The sequence below is a fragment of the Culex quinquefasciatus genome, chromosome 2, assembly GCF_015732765.1.
Source record: "Culex quinquefasciatus strain JHB chromosome 2, VPISU_Cqui_1.0_pri_paternal, whole genome shotgun sequence".
In the NCBI taxonomy this organism is placed as follows: domain Eukaryota; kingdom Metazoa; phylum Arthropoda; class Insecta; order Diptera; family Culicidae; genus Culex; species Culex quinquefasciatus.
The window spans coordinates 160,619,097-160,644,599 of record NC_051862.1 but is presented as its reverse complement, the minus strand read 5'-3'; the positions used below and the strand labels follow the sequence as shown (position 1 = coordinate 160,644,599).

Sequence of the window (25,503 nt, the reverse complement as noted above, 5' to 3'; positions counted from 1 at the left end):
ACGTACACGCAATACATGCGCACGTAGATAACTCTATGATCGAGCTGTAGCTGTCACAGCCCTGCGAAGTATGTTGGGCATATCGGGCAGTCAGTCAAAAAAACCAGCTAGAAGTCGCTTGACAATTTTTTTTGCTAGAAAGAGATAGGAAACCTGATGCAAACAAACGTCCAGCTGTCATAGAGCTTTCTAAGCCCGATCTCATGGCTTTCTACCTAAGGTACTCGCGATTGAGTGTGTAGTGGTGCGGTTGTCAAAATCGTTATCTCTGACTCTCTCACTCCACTGACACTGACATTGTTTATGTTTTGGTTTGGCACGGTCCATTGTTCGTTTGTTATTGTTTTGGTTTTAGTGGCACGGAGCCATGCACTCACACTAATGCAAAGCAAGAATGCGAGTACCTATGATATACAGCCTTGGCCCGATCTCACACACACTAGCGCACCATTTGTTTTGCTGGGTGGTACAAATTTTAACCTCACTTTTTTTCGTGTACGTACACGCAATACATGCGCACGTAGATAACTCTATGTAAACATACTTTGAATGTGTTGGTAAATTTCTGACTAGAAAGCCTTATAGCAAATTTGTAGAAATTTTCAGATTTTATATACTTTATATTTATTTTTTGGGAACTTTATAATTTGGGAACTTTATAATTTTTAGTTTAAGAATATTTAGTATTTACCTAGGTATTTACACTTTTAATGTTTTCAGATTTTTTGGAGTTTTTAAAACTTTTGAATTTTGTAGAACTTTAAAGAATTTAAAATTCTTAGATTTAATTCGAATTAAATGTCGCTCTAAAATGATTTTTTTAAGACTGGTTGCAACGCGAAGTTTTATAATTGTTTCAAATTGCGAGCAGTTTTAAATTTTTAGAACTGGCGGAAATGAAACTAGAACACGGTGCTCGCAACGCGCTGATCTAAATAGACAAATCCAGCGAAAGCTCAACGCTGCTTTTTGATGGTGAGAGATTTGACAGCTCCCATACTAAATGTCTCGATTTTCATACTTTTTGTTAATTTTCTTCTAAAATAAAATACAGTTTTTATTTTAATAATATTCTAGACACATTTTGTGCAACTAATCAATCAATACTTTTATCATAAATAATCATTTTATTGCTTAAAAATTGAGTTTTCCTGAGCTCCCATATTCAAATACATGGAAGCTGTCATTTCTAACACCATTGGCCACCTAGCGGCCATTTCAAACTGGATACGTCTATGTTGTTTCAAAAAAAATGCTTTTAATTGTGTGCGTATGATTATCAACACAGCATCATAGTGTGTGTGTAAGAATACGTGGATATCTCCATATATCTGATTTTTTTTTGAAACTGAGTTCTATTCCAGTTCCAAATCGTCTCACGTTTGAAACAAACTCGTCGAGCAGTTTTATTCCGGTTTCAAAATACTGCTCGAAAAATAAAACTGCAACTCCGCGTTGCGGGTGGTCTGTTTCAGTTCTATTTGAAAAATGAAACAGCTAGAACAAAGTAGAGCCGCGTTGCAACCAGTCTAAAAGCGCTAAAATTTTAGTCGACTCAAAAAAACAGGTAAATTTTGTTAAGCGTGCAGTTAGTCATTGAAATTATTTTTAAAAAAAATCTCAAGCTTCCCACAATCGCTCCGCGTACGGTAACATCCCTCGCAAATCTCAAATCCGGCCCGATCAAAGCAAGCATGTGTTGAAGATTTGAAAAGATTTTTCCTCTTCCGTCACTCGTGTCCCGCACCGCACACCAGTCCAGTTCGCGAAACAGCTGATTTTGGCTTGCAATCAGCTGACGACGAGCGGACACTCTCCCGTCCCAGGCCAAACGGATCCAGTTTGTTCCAGGCCCTCGTCCCGTTCGGAAGTCGGTCCCGGTTAATAACTTTTGCAAACTTCTCTCTCCGGAGATAGGTAGAAGAACCTTGAGAAAAGAACAAAGAAGGACGATCTTCCGGACGAACAAAGGAACCAGCGGCTTGGAGGATCATCGGCCATGGCGGATGAAAATTTCAACAAAGCTCCCGGTTCGGAGATTAAGAACCGTAACGGCTTTTTCTACTGGTTTGCAGGAAGTTCCGGAGCTTAATCAACCATTTTTCTTTCTATTTCACAGGTATCCCTCCCGTTTCCCTGGGCAACGGGAAAACATCATCTCTCATCACCTCTTCCTCGCCGCTCCTCCCCGGTGGCCACCAGCCGTCGACGGCATCTTCCGGACATTCTGCTCTTAGTCAAGGTTAGGTTCAAACATTGAGGTTAGGCCATGCTGGGTCATGCGACCGTTCACTTCTTTTTTCATAGACTTTCAGTACACCATTCTGCAGTATGGCCACCACCTGATGCCAACGCTAGTCCAGCCGGGCTTCTCGGTGTACCATCCGGCACCCCCGCCGCCGCCCGTTCCGATGTCGTTTCCGGTGTTCTACCAACCCGTCAACGGAGGACTTCCCCAGCCGCAACCCGTCGATGCCAACATGTAAGCGTGGAGTCCTTCAGGGGTTGAGTTGGTCTTGATTCAGTTGCTTGAATTTTCTTTTTGAAACAGGTTCTACCGTTGTATGCCGCAGCTGGCCAGCGGTGCCGAGCTGCTAGGTGGTCAGAAGCTCTACATGGCGCGAGGAGGAGGTACCAAGGTCGCGCATGGTAAGAACAAGTCAAAGGAGCTGGACATCGATACGCGCAAGATCGCGGAGATTGCCGTCGGAGTCAGGTGAGCCACAGATAGATTAAAAAAAAATGATAACATGTTTCAAAATTAGAAAAACGCTGGCCAAGAGTGGATAATACCTCTTCGGTTGACGTCCAGGCGAGGAACCCCCACCCAAGAACATCCGTAGTGCTGTTAGATCATCTTGGTCAAAACAGTATGGCTCTGGTTCCTTGCAAGTGTCCTATTTTCTTACCTCCACGTTGGCTGGGTGTAACCTAGCTGTAGAAATGGCTCGTAAACCTTTGACCAGCGAGGGTCAGTGTCGAGACGGCTAGAAGAAAAGGGCGCGTCAATGTGGGAAAGGGAAATTGTGATTGTAGACGGTATTGTTTTAATTCGCAGCATGTTTAGTGAACTGTCGTGGATGTACCCGAAACATCGCAGAACGGGGTTTGTCTTCTTTTCATTCTCAGCTATGTACCACCTATCTCCTGTTTTTATTTTGCTCTACTGATTCTCGCAGGCCAAGGATTGATAGCATGCATTGGCATTGAACTTGTTGCGTGCTCTTCGATTGACGTCTAGGTGAGGAACATCCTGGAAGGAGTGCAACTAACTACATCCGTAGTTCTACTAGATCATATCTTGATCAGAACAGTAAAGCTCTGGTTCCTTGCTAGTGTCCTATTTTCTTACCTCCACGTTGGCTTGGTCTTCATGATGACCTAACTGGTGGCCTGTGGAAACGGATCGTAAACCTTTGACCACCGCGGGTCAGAGTCGAGACGGCTAAAAGAAAGGGGCGCGACAATGTGGGAAAGGGAAGTAATTTGTGATTGTAGACGGTATTGTTTTGATTCGCAGTATGTTGAGTCAACTGCTGTGGATGTACCTGAAACATCGCACAACGGGGTTTCTCTTCTGTTCATTCTCAGCTACCACCTATCTCCTATTTTTATTTTGCTCTTCTGATTCCCAATTCTTCACTGATTCTTCTATTTAATATCCAACATTTGATTTTAATTTTACTAACTTTTGATTCTCTTATCTCTCAAAGCTTTTCCACTCTTTTCTATCAATTGATACTGCTGTAACAAAATTTGTTTTGTTTTTTTTTTCCTTAAAAATATACTTTTCCTTAATGTACAAGTAATATCAAGTCTATTTATCATTCGCTATTTATCGTCTGTTTATCATTCTTTTTGAGTTTATTGCGAATTAAGTTATTTGAATAATTCTTTATCTCTGGAGTTTTTTTTGAAAAGGTCTAATAAACCAAATTTCCAGTTTTTGCTTTTTGGGTGTTTTTAGAACCGCCTTGAGTCAGGGGTATTCAAAAACACCCAAAAAGCAAAAACTGAAAATTTGGTTTATTGGTCCTTTTCAAAAAAAAAAAAAAACTCCAGATCTGTCCTATAAATTATCATTACTACAATCTAAGCTTGTTTTGTATCTCTATTTATTAACTATTGTCTAATTTTACATCTAATACATCTAGCTTCTCATTTTTATTCTTTAAAATACGCTCATCATTCTCTTACTATTGATACTTGATTTTTATAAAATAAATTCTCTTTCACTGTCTATTGCTTTCAATCCACAAGTGAGGTTTGAGCCCTTACTCAATTTATGGAATGGTTAAAGGATTAACACAAATATTACTATTGTATTTTTTGGTAAACTTTTATAACATGCTTAGGACCAAAATATTGTAACAAAACACCGCGACAAAAGAAATAGCAACAGATAAACAGACTCAACACTAGGAAAGATTTCAGGAGAAAACAATACACAGTAAATAACAATAAGTTTTTTAATTCAAACTAAAAATAAAACAGTTTTTGCTTTAATGAAAGTTGATAGGCACACTATAAATGGTTAGGCGCTTATACTTACATCAAACCCTACTTAGTGCATCTCCAGCGCTGGGTGCAAACATCGAAGCAAAGCTAATTTGCACCCGACGTCAACCCCATCGCGGTACCTGTCGCGGTAGCAAATTTGCTCTCAGTTCTTCGGGATTTCACTTTGCTACCCGGTTTTCAGTCTGTTTGCTACCGCTTCAAATGGAATTATGCACGGAAAAATCAAATCAAGCACGGAAAAAAATAAAAATTTCAAAAATTTCAAAATTTTTAAAAATTTCAAAAATTTTGAAAATTTCAAAAATTTCAAAAATTTCAAAAATTCAAAAATTTAAAAATTCGAAAATTTGAAAATTCAAAAATTCAAAAATTCAAAAATTCAAAAATTCAAAAATTTAAAAATTCAAAATTCAAAAATTCAAAATTCAAAGATCAAAAATTCAAAAATTCAAAATTCAAAATTCAAAATTCAAAAATTCAAAAATTCAAAAATTCAAAATTCAAAAATTCAAAATTCAAAATTCAAAATTCAAAATTCAAAATTCAAAAATTCAAAATTCAAAATTCAAAATTCAAAATTCAAAATTCAAAATTCAAAATTCAAAATTCAAAAACTCAAAATTTAAAATTTAAAATTCAAAATTCAAAAATTCAAAATTTCAAAATTTCAAAATTTCTAAAATTTCTAAAATTTCTAAAATTTCAAAAATTTCGAAAATTTCAAAATTTCATTTTGATTTTGAATTTTGAATTTGATTGAATTTTAATTTTGAATTTTGAATTTTGAATTTTGAATTTTGAAACTTTTGAATTTTGAATTTTGAATTTTGAATTTTGAACCGAATTTGAATTTTGAATTTTGAATTTTGAATTTTGAATTTGAATTTTGAATTTGAATTTTAATTTTGAATTTGAATTTGAATTTTGAATTGAACCTTGAATTTTTTGAATTTTGAATTTTGAATTTTTGAATTTTTGAACCTTGAATTTTTGAATTTTTTGAATTTTTGAATTTTTGAATTTTTGAATTTTTGAATTTTTGAATTTTTGAATTTTTGAATTTTTGAATTTTTGAATTTTTGAATTTTTGAATTTTTGAATTTTTGAATTTTTGAATTTTTGAATTTTTGAATTTTTGAATTTTTGAATTTTTGAATTTTGAATTTTTGAATTTTTGAATTTTTAAATTTTTGAATTTTTGAATTTTTGAATTTTTGAATTTTTAAATTTTTGAATTTTTGAATTTTTGAATTTTTGAATTTTTAAATTTTTGAATTTTTGAATTTTTGAATTTTTGAATTTTTGAATTTTTTAATTTTTGAATTTTTTAATTTTTTAATTTTTGAATTTTTTTATTTTTGAATTTTTTAATTTTTGAATTTTTGAATATTTAAATTTTTGAATCATACATCATATCATACATAGAGCAGACATACAAAAATCTCCGAAACACGCATTCAAAACTTTGCCCCCGGCTTGCCGGTACTTGTCGGGTATCAGAAAATGAGTACCCGACAGGTACCGACACATATTTTTCGTCTATAGATGAACTTGATATCAAATTTGATACCTGCTTTGCTACGCGCGGTGGGTTACTCGGGGGCAAACTCGAGAGCAAACTAACAGGGAATCAAATCGGGTAGCAAATGGTTTAACTTTCGACATTTTCGAAAAATGAAATTCTTTGAAATTTTCAATAGGATTAAAAAGTTTAATAAACTTTTAGCATTTCTAGGCATGAATCAACACATAATTATTGATTTTGAAGGTAAACGAGAGCAAAAGCTTATAAAAACCCATTTTTGCCCCCCGCGGTGGGCTTGTTTTGGTGGCAAATTTGCTACCCTAGCGGTGGGGATGACGGAGTTTTTTCAAGGTGGCAAATTTGATCTCGGTATTCATGAGCCGGGTGCAAATTTGATTTGCACCCCAGCGCTGGAGATGCCCTTAATGTACCACCCCCGGCCGAGTTTAAATGCATAACCGGAAAAGAAGGTGTGCATGCCTGGCACGAACACTCAAAGCGTGTTCTAGCGTGCTGCTCGTACTGACTCAGAGCAAGGGTGAGATGTAGGTGTAAGGGCAGTGCGTGTTCGTCGGGAACCTGGTGCATAAGATCGGTCAAGGCCCGTTCTTAAGCTGTATACGCACTTCGGAAGGAACAGGTCAAGAAAAAAATCAAATGGGCAGCAGCGGCAGCGCAAGCAAGTCAGAGAGGGCGAAGAAAAGCCCCAAGAAATCGCTCTCTCTTCTTTGTTCTGCTGTTCGTAAAGCTGTTTCTTGACCCCTTTCCTTCCGATCAGCATACTAGCCTTTACACTGAAAATTGCGAATTGCGAAATGTTGAAAGAAGCTGATTTTGATTTGCTCTCCGTCCGCATTGACCTTTTCTCATTTATGAATTTCCTTTATAATAGTATGTTGTTAGAATCAAAGGCGGGGATTGGGGAGGGATCCTACCCAGACGGCTTCAGTGAGTGTGTAAGGTAACCGAGTATGATTGTAACAACCTATTGGGACGTTCTTGGTTATTTAACGACTCCAAAGAGTGAAGATATGTGGGTCTACCGCCGTAACAAGCAAGTGGTCGGCGATTTTTGGTCACGGATCATACCCACATGTCCATTTCAGAACTCTTTGCGGTTACTGGTCATTTGCTTGCACCGCTTTAACATAGAAAGCACGAAAACAATCCTCGATCTAATTAGGGATAGGCGCGTATTTAATATGATAATATTAATTCCTAACTCCAAATATATCTAGGGTTCTTCTGCAAGTGAGATAGAAGAAGCAAATGTTAAGTCACGGAGCCTGTAGAAAATCAATAATTTCATAGAATATTTCGCCGGTAGGTGGCGTTGTTTCCATTCAAAAGAAAGATTTTCATAAAAAAATTCCAGTTATGAACTTTCGACTGTCGCCAAATCGTCCTTTCAGAGTAGCAACAAATTCTAACACCTATCCCAACCCCCTCTTCCAGTGACGCCCCGCTCAGCCCACTGCTTTCACCGGACTCAACATCGCGCGGTGCCGCGTCCGAAACGGGCTTCGGGGGAACGGGCGCCGTGGCCGACCAGGAAAAGTTTGCCGCGCTGACCGAGATGGCGATGCAGGGCTGCGAACTGGCCGAACAGCTGGCGACGCACCACCAGAAGCGGCCGTGCTTCAAGAAGATCGACAGTCTGTGCGCCCGGATGAAGCAGGACCTGATCCGGCCGGACAGCGTGCTCGCGAACATCAACTCGCAGGGGATCGCTTGGGCGGTGAAGGACTTTATCTTTGTCTTTACGCGCATCATCAACGCGTGGATTATCATCAAGGGGTACGTGTACAACACGCCGGAGGGGCTGGAGCGGGTACAGAAGGTGCTGAGTCCGGACTTTTTGGAGAGCTTTTCCAAGTGGCAGGACTCGACGATCGACTTTGTGGACTGTTTGATCAAGTCGTTTACGAACCTGGACCAGATGGTGCAGACGCAGCGGACGAGCGGGGTGCAGAAGGAGTCCAAGTATGGAGGAGGTCGTCAGTCGAAGACGGACGAGGAGAAGGAACGCCACATCCACGAGCTGTACGAGTACCTGAAGGATATGATTCCGAACTTGGGGGAGGGTGGCAAGGGCGCGGCTGGGGCGACGACGACTTCGTCGTCCGACAACACGAGCACCAGCGACATGTCCGATCGGAGCAGCGTGGTGTTTGAGAATGCCAAGAGCTTCCTGATGTCGGTGGTGAACGATTCAACGCACGCCCAGATGAAGCACAACGAAAACGGGACGTACTTCAAGACGGGAATCTACGAGCCGGTTAAGAAGCCACCGGGTTTTGGGTCGCCTCCGCCGCAGGTTAGCTGCCAGGTGAAGAGTTCGTACCCGTTGGCGGAGCCTAGTCCGGTGACTTCAACGCCCAAGATTCTGAAGAATCCGATCGCTCAGGATCGGCCCGATTTGCTGGGAAGTGTCGCTGGGGCTGATGGTGATGGAGGGGACATTTCGCTCGGCGGCCAGCTGCAGACGGACTTTTTCAACGACGCCATCATCCGGAAGAGCTTCGACAGTGAAACCGTCGCCAAGATCCACTTTCTGCTGCAGAAGGTGTTTAGCGTGAAGGAGGCGATGTACTTTCTCGTGGGGCAGTTTACCAAGAATTATGTAAGTATGCGTCGCCTCGCTGACGTCATTGATTGGCCTCCTTTGGAGTTGTGTGTTGCTGTCGATGAAGCATGCGCAGCATTGCGTCCTTGTCCAGGATACTCTCGCGCTCTTGCGAGCATGTTTGCACCTTCTCTCACGGCAGGTGAATCATCTCTGTTACATAAGCAGGAGTATCCTTCCGCGAGCCCTTCAGCGTGATGTAACGTAACATTACACCCCACTCTCTCTCTCTATCGCTCTCGTTCTCTTTTCACCAGTTCCCAGACTTTCACACCATCAACCCGAATTTTGTGGATCTCCGCTCGATCATCTCGAAGGCCCAAATCGGCGGCTACCGGAACGTGTACGAGATTGTGCAGGACCTGCGCCAGATTGTGGTGGCCGCTCGGCGTTACCTCGAAGTAATGCAACCCCTATTCTCCCCGGTCAACTCGCGTTTCTAACTAACTGTTGAATTTTGCAGCAAAAGCCAAACACGCTGCTGGAAGAGTCGGCGGACGAGTTCGAGCGCAGCCTGGAGGATATTCTGAGCGACAAGATTTTCGACTGTTACGATTTTAGCGGTTCGCTCGGTTCCAGCTCGCCGACGGCGACCACCTACAGCGGCAGTTCCAGTGGCTTTGGCAGCTCGCTGGCCGCCTCTTCCGGTGGATTTTGAAGGGCTTCCTCAAAGTTTTACACGATTCTAGCCGTAGTTGCTTGTTTTTACCTTTTGTTTGAGTTTTAACGTGAAGTCAGGGGGAGGAAGTGTTGTTAATCCAATTTTATACCCGCGCGCGTGTGGAGAGGTACGCACATTGTACACGCCATTTTAAGTAAGTTTTAAATCCTACGTCGCCGTCCAGGACCCAAAAAGTAGACCAGAGAATTAGCAGGACAGAAACGAAATTGACACCACAACGTAGCAAAATCAAAGTGGAGCACCTCGTCATTATGACTTAAAATTTGCAGAAATCTCCTAAACCCATAGTGTGCGCTTGATAGCTTAGAGTTACATTTTTAAATTGTTTGCAAAAAAAAAGAAAAGTTTGGATTTTTGGATCAAGCCAAGAAATTTTGCGCTGTAGGAAATTTGATTTTTAGCAGCAGCAGCTCAAAAGTTTTTAGATTACGAAACCCATCTCGTCAAAATTTTGTGTGCGTTGTGTACGTGTTTAGTTTTAGTAAAACTCAGTTCAAATGTTGTTACACGCTAGCTTTTAGCAGTCCAACCCTTTTAACAATCATTTTAAACGTAATCTATTGAAATACAACTAAACTAATTCGTTCAGCAAAGTAAATCGTCAGCTCGACAGTGTCTTTTCTCAATCTCTCGTGTTGACGACAGATTGTCCTAGCTCGGCTGTTTGCGCCCCGGTGTTAATTGGAAATTATCGAGCAAATGACGACACCATCACCTCGGCACAGCTCAGCGCAGGTTCTCGTAGGTTTGAAACAGTTCCGAACCGGCCAGTTCAAGTTTTTTTTCCCATTATTGAGCTAATTGATTGCGGTGGACCCCAGCTTCTTACGGCTTACAGAGAGTGTAGACTCGTGATGGAAATTTTAAGACGCAGACTAAAATAAATAAGGCCTTCTTATCAAAACATAAAGTGCAGACGATCGTGTTGCAGCTGCAACATGGTGACCACGTTATCAGACCGACGTGGGCGGTTGCTCTACATGAGTTGTTTATGTTTATGTCGAAGACCCTCAGAACCAGGGACTAATTGAGTCAAACTACGTTAAGTCAAGGAAGACCACGTGTCCAGAACCCCCCCCCCCCACCCAAACAGCGTACGAAACCCGCCAAATTCTTGATTGCACTGAATTTCTCCACGCGCTCACCCCGGGACGCGAATCGCTGAGATGTTCTCAATCTCTCTCTCTCTCTCTCGCTTTGAATCATTCTCAAACTCTCACCCTGGAGCGGAACTTCCCTGTTCGGTGCCGGGTCGCCCCACAGTTCCAGCGCCACAGTCTTGTTTCGGTCGGTCAGCAGTGCGGTAACGAGCTCGTGTCCCCGTCGTTTGGATTGTTCCGCGCTCTCTTTGTTCTCGTGGTGTAGGTTCTGATTTTTATGTATTTGTGTGCGAGTCTTTGTGTGTGTGTGTTTGTGTTTTTGATGGGGATAATGGATCCTTTGGAGACCACCTCACCCCCACCAGTCCAGACCAGCCAGCCAACCAGCCCTGCGAAGGGTGCTACGAGAAGGAAATGGGAGGGGGTTTGCCACCCTTGGGCACACGGTGGTACAAGCGGATTTTCGTTACCGATCCAAATCCTAGAATAGTCTTTCTCGCGTAATCAGGCTTGATATTTTTGAAGTTATGAAAAAAATCCTTTGATTTGCAACGAAAGCACAGTAAATTCTAGATTTGTGTGTTTGCGTATGTTTCCAATCCAATGCCCTAATACTGACACTGAGAAGTTATGGGAAAGCATTGTCTATATCAGACTTTGCTTATTTTAATCTCGAGTTTTAGATGATATTAGCTCTCGCGCTGCTTCCAACGATCCATTTGCGGTTCAGTTCCGAGGTCATTGGGCATTGTTTGTTCTCGCCCTAAAGCGGTATACGCACTTCGGAAGGAACCGGTCAAGGAAAATTTCAAATGGGCAGCAGCGGTAGCGAAAGCAAGCCAGAGAGGGTGAAGAAAAGCCCCAGGAAATCGCTCCCTCTCCTTTGTTCTGCTGTTCGTAAAGCTATTTCTTGACCCCTTTCTTTCCGATCTGCGTACTAGCCTTAACAAAGAAGCAATGTACTAGCAGGATCCTAGATTTATATTTAAGAGCGAGTCCACGATCAAAGCATACCCATCTCGCAGGAGTTGTTTGTACATATAAAACTAGCATCTGGCCAAAATATGAGCACTCTAGGTCAACGGGAAGTGGGACAAATCGGGACACAAAGTTTGAAGGTTCAAAAACGTCAAAAATCGTAAAAAGTCTGTAACTTGGGCAAAATTCTATTTAATTTCAAAATTCAAATTGCATATGGACTTAAAAAATTTAACAAAATGCAGGGTAGAGCATCCCAATTGGTGGAATCTGAAGGGAGTTATTGGAATTTTAGTGAAAAAATAGCACAATTTTCAAACTCAAATAAAAAAGTGTTCCATCCAGATATCAACTCGGTTCGACCTGCAACTTGTAGGGGACATCTGGGACTACCATCTGAGACTGAGAACGCTTTGGGTAAGGCAGTTTAACATATTAAATAGACACTTTTACTTTTAGTGATTTTTTTGGTAGTAAATTTTTGCTCTGAGAACCCCTTAGATCCCATTTTCTGATGATAATTTTATCATATTTGTGTTCCTGAGACAATTTCACAATAGAAACATGCATAAAAATGTTTATTTTCATCCATTTTAACCCTTTAAAAAATGAAAGTTGAAAAAATCTTCGATTCACATTTATTGAAATTCAACTTCGTTTCCAAGGATACTAGATGACAGCAGAAAAAAAGCAGCATCTTAATTTTTTCAACTTTCATTTTTTAAAGGGTTAAAATGGATGAAAATAAACATTTTTATGCATGTTTCTATTGTGAAATTGTCTCAGGAACACAAATATGATAAAATTATCATCAGAAAATGGGATCTAAGGGGTTCTCAGAGCAAAAATTTACTACCAAAAATCACTAAAAGTAAAAGTGTCTATTTAATATGTTAAACTGCCTTACCCAAAGCGTTCTCAGTCTCAGATGGTAGTCCCAGATGTCCCCTACAAGTTGCAGGTCGAACCGAGTTGATATCTGGATGGAACACTTTTTTATTTGAGTTTGAAAATTGTGTTATTTTTTCACTAAAATGCCAATAACTCCCTTCAGATTCCACCAATTGGGATGCTCTGCCCTGCATTTTGTTGCATTTTTTAAGTCCTTTCAGATGCAATTTGAATTTTGAAATTAAATTGAATTTTGCCCAAGTTACAGACTTTTTACGATTTTTGACGTTTTTAAACCATCAAACTTTGTGTCCCGATTTGCCCCACTTTCCGTTGACCTAGAGTGCTCATATTTTGGCCAGATGCTAGTTTTATATGTACAAACAACCCCTGAAAATTTCAGGCAGATTGGTGAGGTCCAAACGACGTCCCATACAAAGGGGTATGCCCTGTTCGAGGACTCGCTCTTAAACTTCCAATTCTCGGATTGGTTTTCAAAAATCCGTAATAGCCATGGTCAAGCAAAGTCCTTTTTGCATCGGTATTCTACCTACTTATGAAAAAACAATATCAAAAATGCTTGAGATTGTTCATCTACACGTCCTTCAAATAAATAAGAATAAATGAAATTTTATTTAATTTTGGAAAAATAACGAAAATTAGTGTCAAAGGTTACGGTGGCTCTTACGGCTTTTTGAAAACTCACACAAGAATTTGACTCATGCAAATCAGATATCGATATTCTTGAATCTCCTGATGGCCGGCGGTTTAAATCCCACCTGAATACATCAGTCTCAATGATCTTTGAACTGTCTGCTTTGGATTTTTAGAATAACATAAATATTATTTTTTGCAATTCCTTCGTGAAACTACTTCCTTTTCCTGTCATTCTTTTTTTTTTGACCGACGAAACAGCCAAAAATAACAGAATCGAATAGTAACTCTTTTCAAAACAAATGCTGAAAAGTTATACTTTTCTACATTTTTAATTTCAACGATTTATTTACTCAATGCATGGACATTTCTAGATTAAATTTTCAAAACCACCTATCCCTCATGGGTTTCCTATGCAGAAAGGACCTTTTGAAAATTTAATCTAGATTTGTCCTATAATTATGTTAAAAGGGCGTTTTTCGGAATTGTAAAAAATGTTGTATGAAACTCGTTGCAAAACTTGATTTTTTCATCACTCGTCTTATTTATCCAACTGAACCTCGTTGAAGTTACGACTCGTGCTGAAAAAATCCTCTTTTTGCAACTTGTTGGCATAATTACTATTTTGCAATTCTGCTGTGAAACTGTCAGCTTTTCCTGTCATTTTTGAACGACGAAATAGCCTACTTTTCGGTACCAGAAATAACAGAATCGAATAGCAACACTTTGAAGTTGAACTTTTCAGCACTTGTTTCGAAAAGTAACAGTTTTCAACTTTCTTTTGATTTAAATGATTTATTGACAAAATATATGAATATTTGACATATAATTTCACTCAATGGGTGTTTTTCGGAATTGTAAAAAATGCTGTATGGAACTCGTTGCAAAACTTGATTTTTTCAGCACTCTTCGTATTTCGGTGACTGGGCTACGTTCTCAGCCCAGTTACCGAACAAGTACTGTACCGTCAGCTGGAGCGGATTGGGACAGCAGTTTTAACCATGTTAGAGCATAATATTTGTATTTTTCTGGTTGGTTTCGGATAGAACAGACTCAGACCAACAAAATGTGTACATCCCTTTCCAAATTTAAAACCTTTAAGTGCCCTAACAACGGTGGCGTCCCTATTCAGACTGTAGTCCCGATTCACCCCAGATGACGATAGTAGTTTATGCAACAAGTTGCAAAAAGAAGACTTTTTCAGCACGAGTTTTATATTTATCTAACGAGGTTTACCGAGTTGGATGAATACAACGAGTGCTGAAAAAATTATGTTTTGCAACGATTTGCTTACAACATTTTTTTACAATTTCGAAAAACGCTTCTTGAATGGAATTTTATGTCAAATATTCACTGCTGCTCAAATCAAGTCCGTCCCATATGAAATCCTTAAGAATTTTACAATTACTCAACTATTTTCCCCTTCTGACACAATTCGAGTCTTCCACCTAGTCTTCCACTATCCACAACCAGTCACTGAGTCACTGTAATTCTAGACAATCGCGGTCATCCTTGTGGTTCTGTTAGTTATCACATCAAATCAATCAAATCAAATCAAATGAAATATCGAGAAGTTTAGAGAGCAGAACTTATAAATATGTCGAAAAGGCATTTTTTTCATTCAAGCTTAGTGCGCGAGTTGTAAACCATTTTTGGGAATATTGTGTTGTATGAAACATTGTTCCTGACATCCTAATCTATCATTCTAGGGGTGAGCACCAAGATTTTGACCACTTCGATTAGATTAGATTAGATTCGAAGCGGGCTTCGAAGCGTCCTAGAATTCGAATCATGACGTTATATATAGATTCGGCGTCGTGTACACTGTACACAACCATTTCAATATAACGTCATGATTTGAATTCCCGGGCGCTTCGAAACCCAGACACTTCATCTTGTTTTATCAATTATTTGGATATAAGTTCGCATTATGAATGTCAAAACTGTGTTATTTGATGAATTCCAACATCATCTTTCATTTAAAGTTTGTTTGAACGCTGTAGTTAATGCCAAAACAATTAAATACAATAAAATTATAAGTTAACCAACAATGCGAAACATTTCACTTGAAATATTTCATAGGCGTTCGAAGCACCGGGAAGGCAAAGCAGAAATTTATGGTTGCGATTTCCTTGAATTCTAGCAAATTTTTTATAGAAACTATCGATTGTTTTGATGTAAACAGCTTATTTGAGACCTAAAGAATGCCATTCACTAACATGTCAGTCCAAATTTGTGCGATTCATAAGTAAAAACGAGTGTCCGGAATTCGAAGCAAAAGTGTCCGGATTTCGAATCAGCTTTTATCAGTGTCCGGAATTCGAAGCACAGCAAGTCATTTTAATTTTAAAATTCTGATGAACAATTGTTAGAAAAGACATATTTTGCGTGCATTTTCTTGAAACTGACTGTTAATACTACATCCTCATGATATTTCTACATTTCTAACATATTACATGATTTTTTGCCAGATATAACAAAAATGATATGCTACTAAGTGTCCGGATTTTGAATCATGACGTTAGCAGTTAAGAACCTTATTCATGCACTTTAATTTTTGGTCGCATTTCGGGTGTTCACCTGAACATTCTTGAAATTAGTTATGAGGATATGATATGATATGGATATGAGATTCCTCTCCTTCCATCAGAGACTTGAAATTTAGAAAGCGATGCTCTATTTTTGTTGTTCTGAATCCGAAACCAGTCAAAAATATATGAATATTATGCAGGAACAAGCCTAAAACAGCTGTCCCAATTCGCCCCAGATGATAGAGATCAAAAAGAAATTTTTGCAATTCCGTCGTGAAACTACTTACTTTTCCTGTCATTCTTGAACGACGAAATAGCCTACTTTTCTGTACCAAAAATAACAGAATCGAATAGCAACACTTTTCAAAATAAATGCTGAAAAGTTCTACTTTTCAGCACTCAAATGGGTGCTGAAAAGTTCAACCTCGAAAAGTAACACTTTTCAACTTTTTTTTTTTATTTGAACGATTTATTGACAAAATACATTAATAATTTGACTTAAAATTTCACTCAGTGTGTGTTTTTTGGAATTGCAAAAAATATTGTATGGAACTCGTTGCAAAACTTGATTTTTTCAGCACTCTTCCTATTTATCCAACTCGGTGAACCTCGTTGGATAAATGTACGACTCGTGCTGAAAAAATCCTCTTTTTGCAACTTGTTGCATAAACTACTATTTTCTGCTATAAAAAATATGAGGAAAGGATACAAATTGAGAGATTTTAGCAAAACGCCTCATTTCAAATCAGTTTAAAAGCCCACTGTGCCACCCCCTATGGAGCCCTCTCCCCTTGAAGGGTGGTTCAAAGTGGCTAGCCCATCACCGTTAGGGGTGTGATTTTGGGGGCCGTGATATTGTAGGAGGGGGGTCGGCAGAAAAACTCACACGGTTACACAATATTTCACCACCCCCCAAAGAGCGGCCGTCGCGTCGTGAGCGAGAGAGCAAAAAGGGTCGTCGCTGGCACACAGTTGGGGTTCGCCCGTTGGCCATTGATTGACTGTCCGTCGTTGGGTTGGTTTGGATTGGTTGTTGGCTGCTGGTCCGGTGCGTGTGAGTGTGTGGTCCCCGGGGTGAGCATTCCGGTGTTCCGTAGACAGTGTGGCGTTGGCCCCCCACGGCGAGGTCTTTTGATTGGAAAATTGTTCACATCCACCCTCTCGGCTCTGCTCTGGTCTAATACGCGTGTGAAAAATCCATTCCAGGCGTGTGCTGCACCAAGTTTTGAACTCGTGACAGGAACCTGCCCGTAAATCCGGAACTCCTCAATATGGCTGTGCTGCAATCGATGATCCTGGCCAGTGTCCTGGTGTTGGCGTTCGTGGTGCACCAAGGTAAGTTCTTGTGCAAGAATCGATTTTTCACTTGTTAATAAAGTCTTCAAATCGATTCCTTTGTTGAGAAAAACAGTTTTTCAAAGGAAAATTATGAAGAAAATGTCACCCTTGAAAAAATCCAGTCAAAAAAGAACATAGAACAAAAGTGCTCAAGTTTGGTTCAAGAACAAAAAAGGACACGATTATGTAAGTCAAGTGGTTAAGCGTTTCCCCCATTACAAGTTCGAAGGGGCTCTGGTAACACGGAAGAGGGGGGTGGCCACCGGAGGATGCGGCGAGGTGCCCGGATCGATATCCTGGCGAGAGAATCCCTTCCGACATGTGTTTGTGAGAGAATTTTTGAGCAAGTGAAGAATTTCCAAGGGGCTCGTCATTCCTTTTAGAAAGTGTTTTCTCCAAGAACCGGATTTTGGTCGATTCTTTTCGCGCGTTGGTCGACTCTCTATCGATTCCGAGAGGCATGCCCGCATGGAAGGAAGGTTTGGCCCACCACCGCGTGTGAGTGCTTATGTGAACAATCAAACGAGTCATACGTCGTACGTGACACGGGGGATTTATGGGGCATAATTTAAATTCGAGCTGTATGTTTGCGGGAAGAACCCCGTGTCTGCCGTGTGTGTGTGTTTTTTTTCTTCAATTCCTGACCCGATGGCGCGCACACCCTCACTTGTTCAAGGTCATCTGGTTTTCGCAGTGATGACGTAAGTCAGGAATTATGGAAATTCAAACCAGACTTGAGTGTAGTCTTCCTAGCAAGAGTCATTGCGATGTATTTATTTGCTTGGGTGATTTTTTGTTGTTCTCTGCCTGTTTGAACGATCACGAGTAATTTATAATTAATTAACAGACTTAACTTGCGGGGAATTTACACGGGTTGTTGAATCAGCTGGTTTAAACTTTAATGAGACTATGTGTGCTAAGTTGTAGTCGATAAAAGCTGTTTTTAAGTGCTTGAATACAGTTCGATTGTGATTAGAAAATCCAGAAAAATGTGTTTATATCTCTGTTATGATTCAAACATTTTGTGCATTTTTCTGTTTTCTCAATCATATTCCCATGATATTCTCAAATTGTTTATTTTTTTAAATAAATGGAGGTTAAACGATTTTCACACACAATTCTATTAATAAAACTTTATCATTTTTGCTTTTGTTCCGTAAAAGTTCCTCAACACTTCTTTAAAACCCCGATTTAATAGGGAAAAAATAGGGTTAAAAAAAGACGTATAACACAAATATGGACTATAAAAATAAATGGAAATAAATTTTGGAAAAGGTTCTAATTTTGGTCCCAAGCAGTTAATGGCGCATGTTTTCGAATGGCTTTTTTGTTTGAAATTGATTTCTTTGAGTTTGAAAGTGTTATCTGTAAAATAGTCCGAAAATACCTCTAAAAATAGTTTTGACCGCATTTACCGGTACAAAATTGTGAATAGAAACATAGAATTCTCGTCTCCAAATCTAACAAATCTACAAATCTAACATTCAAAAATTGTGGGTTTTACGTGCGGTTTTCCAATGATAGAAGGCACAAATTTTTAAGAGCGGATACAGACATCGCACAAGTATTTCAGAAAAGAGTTCTTAAAAATCAGGCTTTGAGTTCCGGGTTTCGGGCAAAAAATCAACCGAAAGAGCGCAGCAAAACCTTCAAATTAGTAATAGAATCGATTCGATATTCTGGGACGATTCCCACCCATGCACATTACATTGAAGTTTTGAGCACTCTGCAAATTCTGATGTTCGTTTTCAGTAAATAAGTTTACTGAAAATTTTCAGTAATCCTATTTTTACTGAAATTCAGCATTCGTCTTCTGAAATTACTGAAAATCAGTAAACCGTATCAAATTTACTGAAAATCAGTAACATTTCTGCCAGTCTAATTATGTTTCTGACATTTGCTCTGCCAGTCTATTTGGTCGCCATTTTAGTTTATTCTCGAAGCGTGCCGTTGGAAGTCGAGTTTTTATTCGCGTCCGAACAAAATCGGTTCTCAGTTTCGCTGCGGCCGGAAGTGGATTCCTGTTGTTTTTTGTGTTTGGCAATCGTATATAGTGATAAATAAAGGCATTTTTATTGTTCTTTGGACGTTCTGCAACGCGATCTTTTGCAGAACTGGCAGACCATTTTTCTTTTTTACTTTCCCACTTCTTCTTCTACGCGAAAACGAAAAAGCAGCCAGCGAAAAAAGCTGGACTTGCTCCGACGTGATGGCCTGCTGAACTCAAGTAGTTTTGGGGATCATGGATGAGAAATAATCTCGGAAATAATTCCGTAATTTGCCATTATCCGGGTTTCACCGGAGAACCGGGAACCGGTCCCAAAGTGGCCAAATCGGTCCATCGGTAGTTTTGGGGATCATGAATGAGCTTGATTTGAAAATGATAAATTTGACACCCATTTTTCCATAGTTTTTTTCTGACCATACCTTGCCCGGTTCCCCCGGGGTAGGGAACTTATCCGTTCAATCCGGAACATGCCCGGTGGTTCAAAATCCTCGGTCAGCACTGTCTGTGGGTAGAACAAAAATCGTAATCTGATTTTCTTTATTTTTCCCAAGATTTCTTCGCTTCGCTTCGCTTCGCTTCGCTTCGCTTCGCTTCGCTAGGAGACGGTGATTTTAGCGGATTGCAGACTGGATTTTCGCCATGTGATGTGATGATTGTCTAAGTCCAAGTTGCCTAGGAATCGATAATTGGGAATAGAACCAATTCCACCTGAACCAGATTCTCACCACCATGGCAGCCGTCCATTGCCGGCCGCTCCCATCTCCACCGCACACCAGGGACAAGGAAAGGGATTTGGAAGACGGGAAATGTTTATGCTCCACTTTTTTCAGAGTATTAAGGGAAAATCTCCACGGTATCCTCAAGTAAGTTTCGCTTGGAGTTGGACGGTTTTTGGAAGGGTGAATGGTCTGAGGAGCCACCCTAGGCGAGTGGTAACGACCGTTTGCATTGTTGTTCGAATTCTTCGTGTGTTCCCATTTCTAATGGGAAATTTCAATTCTTCTCATCTCTTATTGGATGAATTCTATCAGTCGCCCAGGCTATTTATAGCGAGGTATTTTTAGATTCAATTTCAACTGCGCTTGCAATCTTGCATGCAATCTTGTTTGAGTTCTGATGTTCAGCTTGCATTCAATTCTTTGTCCGATTCTTGGGTTCAACTTTACCAGTCTAATTCCTCCTCAAGCTACCAATGCTCCACGGTTAAGTGGAAAGCATTTTTGCTTGACAATCCTAAGTACAGGGGATCGAACCCCGCCGTGAGCTTCATGTTTTTTTATTAATTCCAAATTCCAAAGTATTGTCTGACAACTCGGGCTTAATGAAAATTCAATTCAATTTGACAGCTTATCAATTACTGAAATTCAGTTTTATTTGACAAGTCTTTATTTACTGAAATTTCAGTTCAGTTTGACAGATCTTCGATTCGATTTTGATTCGATTAAAAGGAACAACTCGTCTCTTTGTATTCACAGTAATGCATTCTGCTAAAACGCTCAACCAAACCACAACGATCTTCGATTGCTGAAAATTCAGCATTTCTTACGTCATTTTGACAATTTCAAACTTACTGAAAATCCAGTTTACCATCTGTCATCCTGATTGGTTTCAGGAAACTGAAGTTTTAGCAATTTACTATTTATTGAAAAACTTGCTGAAGATTCAGTAGTGCAGATTTCAGTAACTTTTTACTGAAATTCAGTGAAAGAAAGTTGCAGGCCAGGCCTTCAAAGTTTATCATTTTTTGAAAAATTAGGCCCAGTTAAAAGCATAGGCGTCGCACTTCGTGAGTTATTGATTTTAATCAGAAATCTTCTTGTGACGGCTCTAACTCCAAGAATATTCTTGAAGATGCTTTTCAGATATTTGAAGAATTTTCAATTCTGGCCACTTTTGTAACCATTGACAACTATACTAAAGGAAACTATGTACGAAAACCCAGCCCAATTATTTAATCTTGAGGCTGATTCCAGTGACTGTAAAAATGCAGGGATCAAGTCTCCCTAAACGCACTTTTTTAAACAATTGATTGTAAAAATAGTATGACGATAAATTTAGCGTCAAATGCGTAAGGGTTTTGGAGTTGATATGTTTATCAAACAATTCATGCATAAAAAATATTTTTTTGAATAATTTTGGAGTGTTTTCTAAACTTATCAAAACAAAGAAAAAATATCTCTTGGAAGTTTTTTGCAGCACTTTTTTTTTGTATAACTCAATCTAAACATTTTTTAATATTTTTCTTTGTTTTCTACAATGAGTTTTAGTCAATTTCGCACAACTTTTCCTGTTTCCTGTTAAATTCTGCTATTGTAATTGTTTCTAAAAAAACAGTTCATCTTCGTTCTGATGACGCCGGGAATCGTTCTGGTCATATCGCCAAACTACCGGCTGAATCAGATTGAGGCGTATATAAACAAAACATTATTGAGAATAACAAATTGATGTGGTTCGTTCAACCACCGACCAAATCAATCTAAATGTGTGGTTTTAATTGATCAATGAATTTGGGAAATCGTTCGATGAAGGTTCATTAAGCTGAATGAAAGTATTTTTTCTCTGTCTTCTGCATAGCTCTCACGGGATATTCGCTATGAGTAGGACTCATTCATGTATCTGACTGAATATATTTTTGGCATGATGGTGTAAGTTCGTAGACTTTATTAAATAACCCAAACCAGTTTTAATGTAACCTATTTATTTGTGAAGACGTCCATGGTTTAGAAAAATCATCTGCTAGTTTTGACATTAGTTGTGGAAATTTAAACTCTTGGAATCCACAAATTCGGAACTTGTTTTTCTTTTAATGTAAACTATCTTGGAATTTCTCATGAAATGCATATTTGAAAAGTTTTCAAATGCAATCCAAAACGGACTGAAAAAGATGTATGATGTTTATTACTTGAAACGCTCTGATGTTTGCTTTAAATATTACATAAATTGCTGTTTATCAATATATAATTAAATCATATTTCCAAATACCAGAAGAACCCCAAATAAATCGTTCAAGTTTTATAATTGTAAAATAAACCTTGATTCGATTACTAATAATTTTTTTTATTAAATTTCTGGTTTTAAAAAGCAAGGCATTTAAAATAAAAAAAACTGCAATTTCTCAGCAACATTCTGAGAAATTTAACAAATATTTCATAAAACTACTGTTCCTTTCCAGGTGATGCCATTCGGTGCTTTGTCTGCAACAGTGCGGATGACTCGCAGTGCGCGTACGACGTCCCGCCGGCGGAAATGCAGGTCGACTGCGACACGCTCAAGGACGGCAACAAGTACACCTTCTGCCGGAAGATCCACCAGTCGATCGAGTTCTCCGTCAACAACCGTACGTTGCCTCTGTCGAAAGTTGACTTAGATTTGTTTAAACATTTTGTTTTTTCTTGCAGTGCCCCCAGACACCAGGTTGATCCGTAGCTGCGGCTGGGATGAATCCTCCTACAAGGTACGAAAAGGTTACTTTTTAAAAAGGGAGTTTTGAACTGAAGACTTGATTCTTCTTTGCAGGGCAAGTGCTACCAGCGTTCCGGATTTGGTGGCCGCCAGGAGGTTTGCGCCTGCTTCGAGGACAACTGCAACGGCGCCTCGTCGGTGCAGGCCACCCTGGGACTGCTGTTGGCCGCCGCCATCGCCTTCCTCGTTCGTGCTTAATCCGACGGCGTATGTCGCCCGGTTAGGAGAAGTGTGCTAGTGTAGCTTTCCCAGAAAAAAAAGATGTTTGATTTTTGTCCCCGCCCTCCCTTCGAACAGTTTTTAGGTGCTGCAAAAGTTGAATAAAAGCTAGCAAAAATACAAACATACTCACTCACACACACGCAACACAACCGCAGAACGAACGCGCGTAGGAATTTTAAAATCTCATCAAAAGTTTAAGAAAAAATCACGATGCTATAGTTTAAGAAGACAACCAAACAAAAAACCGTACTGGAATTCAAGTAAACGTTCCATTAGTTCAAACGAAAATCAAATTGAACCTTTGCAGAAAATAAACAAAAAGAAACACTGTTGAATAGTCAATAGATTTAGTTTTTTAAATTGTATTACTAGTACTATAAAGCTAGGTTCCGAACACACATTCGCTATTTATGAGATATTTTAAAGTGCAAGCTAAATTTCCTCGAACCAATCGGGGGAGTTCAATTCGCATGCCCCAAAACTCGTGCCCATCCGTAACAAACCCGAGCAATCCAATTTCGTCCCAACTAATTGATAACGAAAAACTCTGTGTTCAGCGACGCCATTTTGCGGTGGGCACGTGCTTTGAGCGCGCAAAATGGCTACCCTCGGTTTTGGCATGGCAATATTCCTTTGTAAATACAGTATCGATGTACTCTACACAGATGCGGATGTGAGCGCGGGAGGGTTCAGCTTCAGGTTAAGTTTTTTGCAGCGATCGTCGAGATATCTTAGAAGTGTTAGGAAACTACGTCGATGGCTTCTTAAAAAAAAACTGAATTATTTTAAGACTCCGAAAAACAAGTTGAATAAAATTGGTGAATTACACACACAGAAAAACCAAAAAAGAAGTTTCTTTTTCGCCCATTTCTGATGAGCTTTATTTTTCAAATTTGGAAATACAAATGTTCCAGATATCTTCACGTGAATCAAACCAGTGCTGCCATCATGTACGATTCTGTTGCAGAATTTTTTGACACGAAACACACGCAACTAGTCAGTATGAAGTACGCGAAAGCTATTGTAAGTAGATGGTAGACGCGTCTATGAAATAGAGTTTATGAACAATTGTCAACTGAAGAAACTTTATAAATAATAGAGTAACGACAAAGAAAATCGGATAAAGGGTTTCTGTTAGTGAGGGGAGCTCGCTGCCACCTCTAGTTCAATGGAAGTGAGCCCTCGTTATCACCACACTACCCTAATTTGAAAAATAGTTAGCTAGCGTCATGATTTAGTCCCTGATCTAAACTGTCTCCACCCAGAACTAGATCGTTACTCTTGTTTTATTCTCATACATTTGTGTGAGACGAGCTCCCGTCAAGCTCGGGAGGAAAGAGTATTTTATCGGTTCAGATTGATTTTTGGAAGAAAACCTTGAAAAATGTTGTAGCCAGTTAGAATTTAAACTAGTGTTAACGTAAGAACAAAAAAATAAATGAAAAATAAACGAAAAATTATACTGCTTTATACGCTGATAAAATCGAACTAAAAAGTAAAATTAAAAAAAAATAATGTTAGCGATAAATTGAAATTATTTAAATATAAAAGAAATAAAATTTGTAAATGTTCTGGCAACACTTGCCTCCTCCAGTTGAGTTGATTAGAGGCGTCTACCTTTTTCCAAACTGGTGCGGCCTACTTCGACCAGATAGGGGTGTCCATGCGCAATAACGGACCGATAAATTTTATGCAAATGTTTGCCATTGATCGGTTGAAGATGCGTTTATTGGCACCGCGAGCTTGTGAACAACTAATTGTAAGCTAGAATTTTTCCCCAAAAGATAAATTCAGTGTCAGGAAATCGATTTGGACGCTGGAGCGTTACAGCTTGTGGAAAAATAAACAGAACAAAATTGAGTTTTAGTTCTTCGACCGAAATTTGTTTCATTTCCAAGAGAAACGATTCCCCTTAAAAATGTTTACCTTGGTCAGTGTCGTCAAGAAAAAGTTCACCCCAAAAGTCAAGAAGTCTAAATTTAGTAGCGTAAAGCAGACCGGAAGTGGTTGATTGAGCGCGCAATCTTTTTGCGACTGGGAGGGCACACGCGCTGGCCGGGGCGGTGCGACCTCCCTAACTGCAGTGGAATATTCTGTTATCGAATGGGCCCAGTCAGTTGTGCGATGTAATTCAATTTGCTTCAATCAGTACTTTGTAGATAGTTATGGAGACGTGATGCTGGCTGGCTGGTGGCTATTGACCTTGACTATGGTTTGCGGCTGAGAGATGTCTATTTGGCGTAAACACATTGTGGAGGGAACATGTGCTAAGAAAGTGACTCGGCTTTAGGATGCAATTGATAATTGCATTAGAGCAAATGATGGACGCATGGTGTATGAAAATAAAGAGAAATTGGACGCTGTACATCTTGTCGCACGTCGCTTTTTTGAAATTCCGAGAAAAACGATTTTTAATAATTGACCTTGAATAAACAAAAATTTAGAGCACGCAATGTAAACAATAACAACACGTTGTTTGATGTTTGACTGACCGTTCTGAGTATTATCTGAAAACTTGGCTGAACTTGGTTGCAGGAGTCCCGAGTTATAATTACAAATGATTACGGTAAAATGTACTGTATCTGCGTAGACGTCGGATTTGGAATAAAGAGATGTGTTCAGCTTGTTGTCCAAAAAGGAAAAAGAGCGCGATACATGTTCGCTTCTTTATTTATATGTTTCTTACATGTGTTGGTATTGGTAACATTTGATAGCACTAAACGTCAAATGACATTATGCGGAAAAACCGAGGGATAGGACAATTCCTTCACCCTTTAATACAAAAGTTAATTAGATATGTTTGGAAGAACAAAACAGTCCTGAATGTTCACTAATAATTAAGAATAAACAATTCTGAGTTCTTCGAAAGAAGGTCACCAGCAAATAAGCCGCCGTACTGCTCCTTGATCGATTTCCATTCATCGAAATCGACTTGTATCGGTTCGCCGAGACCACCCGTCGAAAC

The 25,503-nt window shown here is 39.4% G+C and overlaps 2 protein-coding genes across 5 annotated transcripts; both read left to right on the top strand.

Annotated features, from left to right (window-relative positions):
• Positions 1-1,676: 1,676 nt before the first annotated feature.
• On the top strand, positions 1,677-9,947 carry LOC6050418 (protein mitoshell). The gene is made up of 7 exons (XM_038257309.1): positions 1,677-2,048; positions 2,120-2,242; positions 2,308-2,482; positions 2,552-2,716; positions 7,502-8,669; positions 8,930-9,073; positions 9,136-9,947. The coding sequence occupies exons 1-7, from the start codon at positions 2,000-2,002 to the stop codon at positions 9,328-9,330; spliced, it is 2,019 nt and encodes a 672-aa protein (XP_038113237.1). The 5' UTR covers positions 1,677-1,999; the 3' UTR covers positions 9,331-9,947.
• A 616-nt stretch (positions 9,948-10,563) lies between these two features.
• Positions 10,564-24,414, top strand: LOC6050417. Of its 4 annotated transcripts, none has more exons than XM_038254311.1 (5): positions 10,564-10,715; positions 16,715-16,843; positions 22,027-22,191; positions 22,253-22,308; positions 22,371-24,414. In XM_038254311.1, the coding sequence occupies exons 2-5, from the start codon at positions 16,780-16,782 to the stop codon at positions 22,512-22,514; spliced, it is 429 nt and encodes a 142-aa protein (XP_038110239.1). In that variant the 5' UTR covers positions 10,564-10,715; positions 16,715-16,779; the 3' UTR covers positions 22,515-24,414. The 4 variants fall into 4 exon arrangements, with proteins under 4 accessions (XP_038110239.1, XP_001867034.1, XP_038110241.1 ...); XM_001866999.2 differs by lacking the exon at positions 10,564-10,715 and adding an exon at positions 16,427-16,582; XM_038254313.1 differs by lacking the exon at positions 10,564-10,715 and adding an exon at positions 16,429-16,556.
• The last annotated feature ends 1,089 nt before the right edge of the window (positions 24,415-25,503 follow it).

Excerpts from the sequence above, each read along its gene's own strand:
- LOC6050418 (XM_038257309.1), top strand. The coding sequence starts at position 2,000 with ATGGCGGATGAAAATTTCAACAAAGCTCCCGGTTCGGAGATTAAGAAC. Across the intron at positions 2,483-2,551 it reads CAACCCGTCGATGCCAACAT|GTTCTACCGTTGTATGCCGC; the intron begins GTAAGCGTGGAG and ends TTTTTGAAACAG. Across the intron at positions 8,670-8,929 it reads GGCAGTTTACCAAGAATTAT|TTCCCAGACTTTCACACCAT; the intron begins GTAAGTATGCGT and ends TCTTTTCACCAG.
- LOC6050417 (XM_038254311.1), top strand. The coding sequence starts at position 16,780 with ATGGCTGTGCTGCAATCGATGATCCTGGCCAGTGTCCTGGTGTTGGCG. Across the intron at positions 16,844-22,026 it reads GGCGTTCGTGGTGCACCAAG|GTGATGCCATTCGGTGCTTT; the intron begins GTAAGTTCTTGT and ends GTTCCTTTCCAG. Across the intron at positions 22,309-22,370 it reads GGGATGAATCCTCCTACAAG|GGCAAGTGCTACCAGCGTTC; the intron begins GTACGAAAAGGT and ends TCTTCTTTGCAG.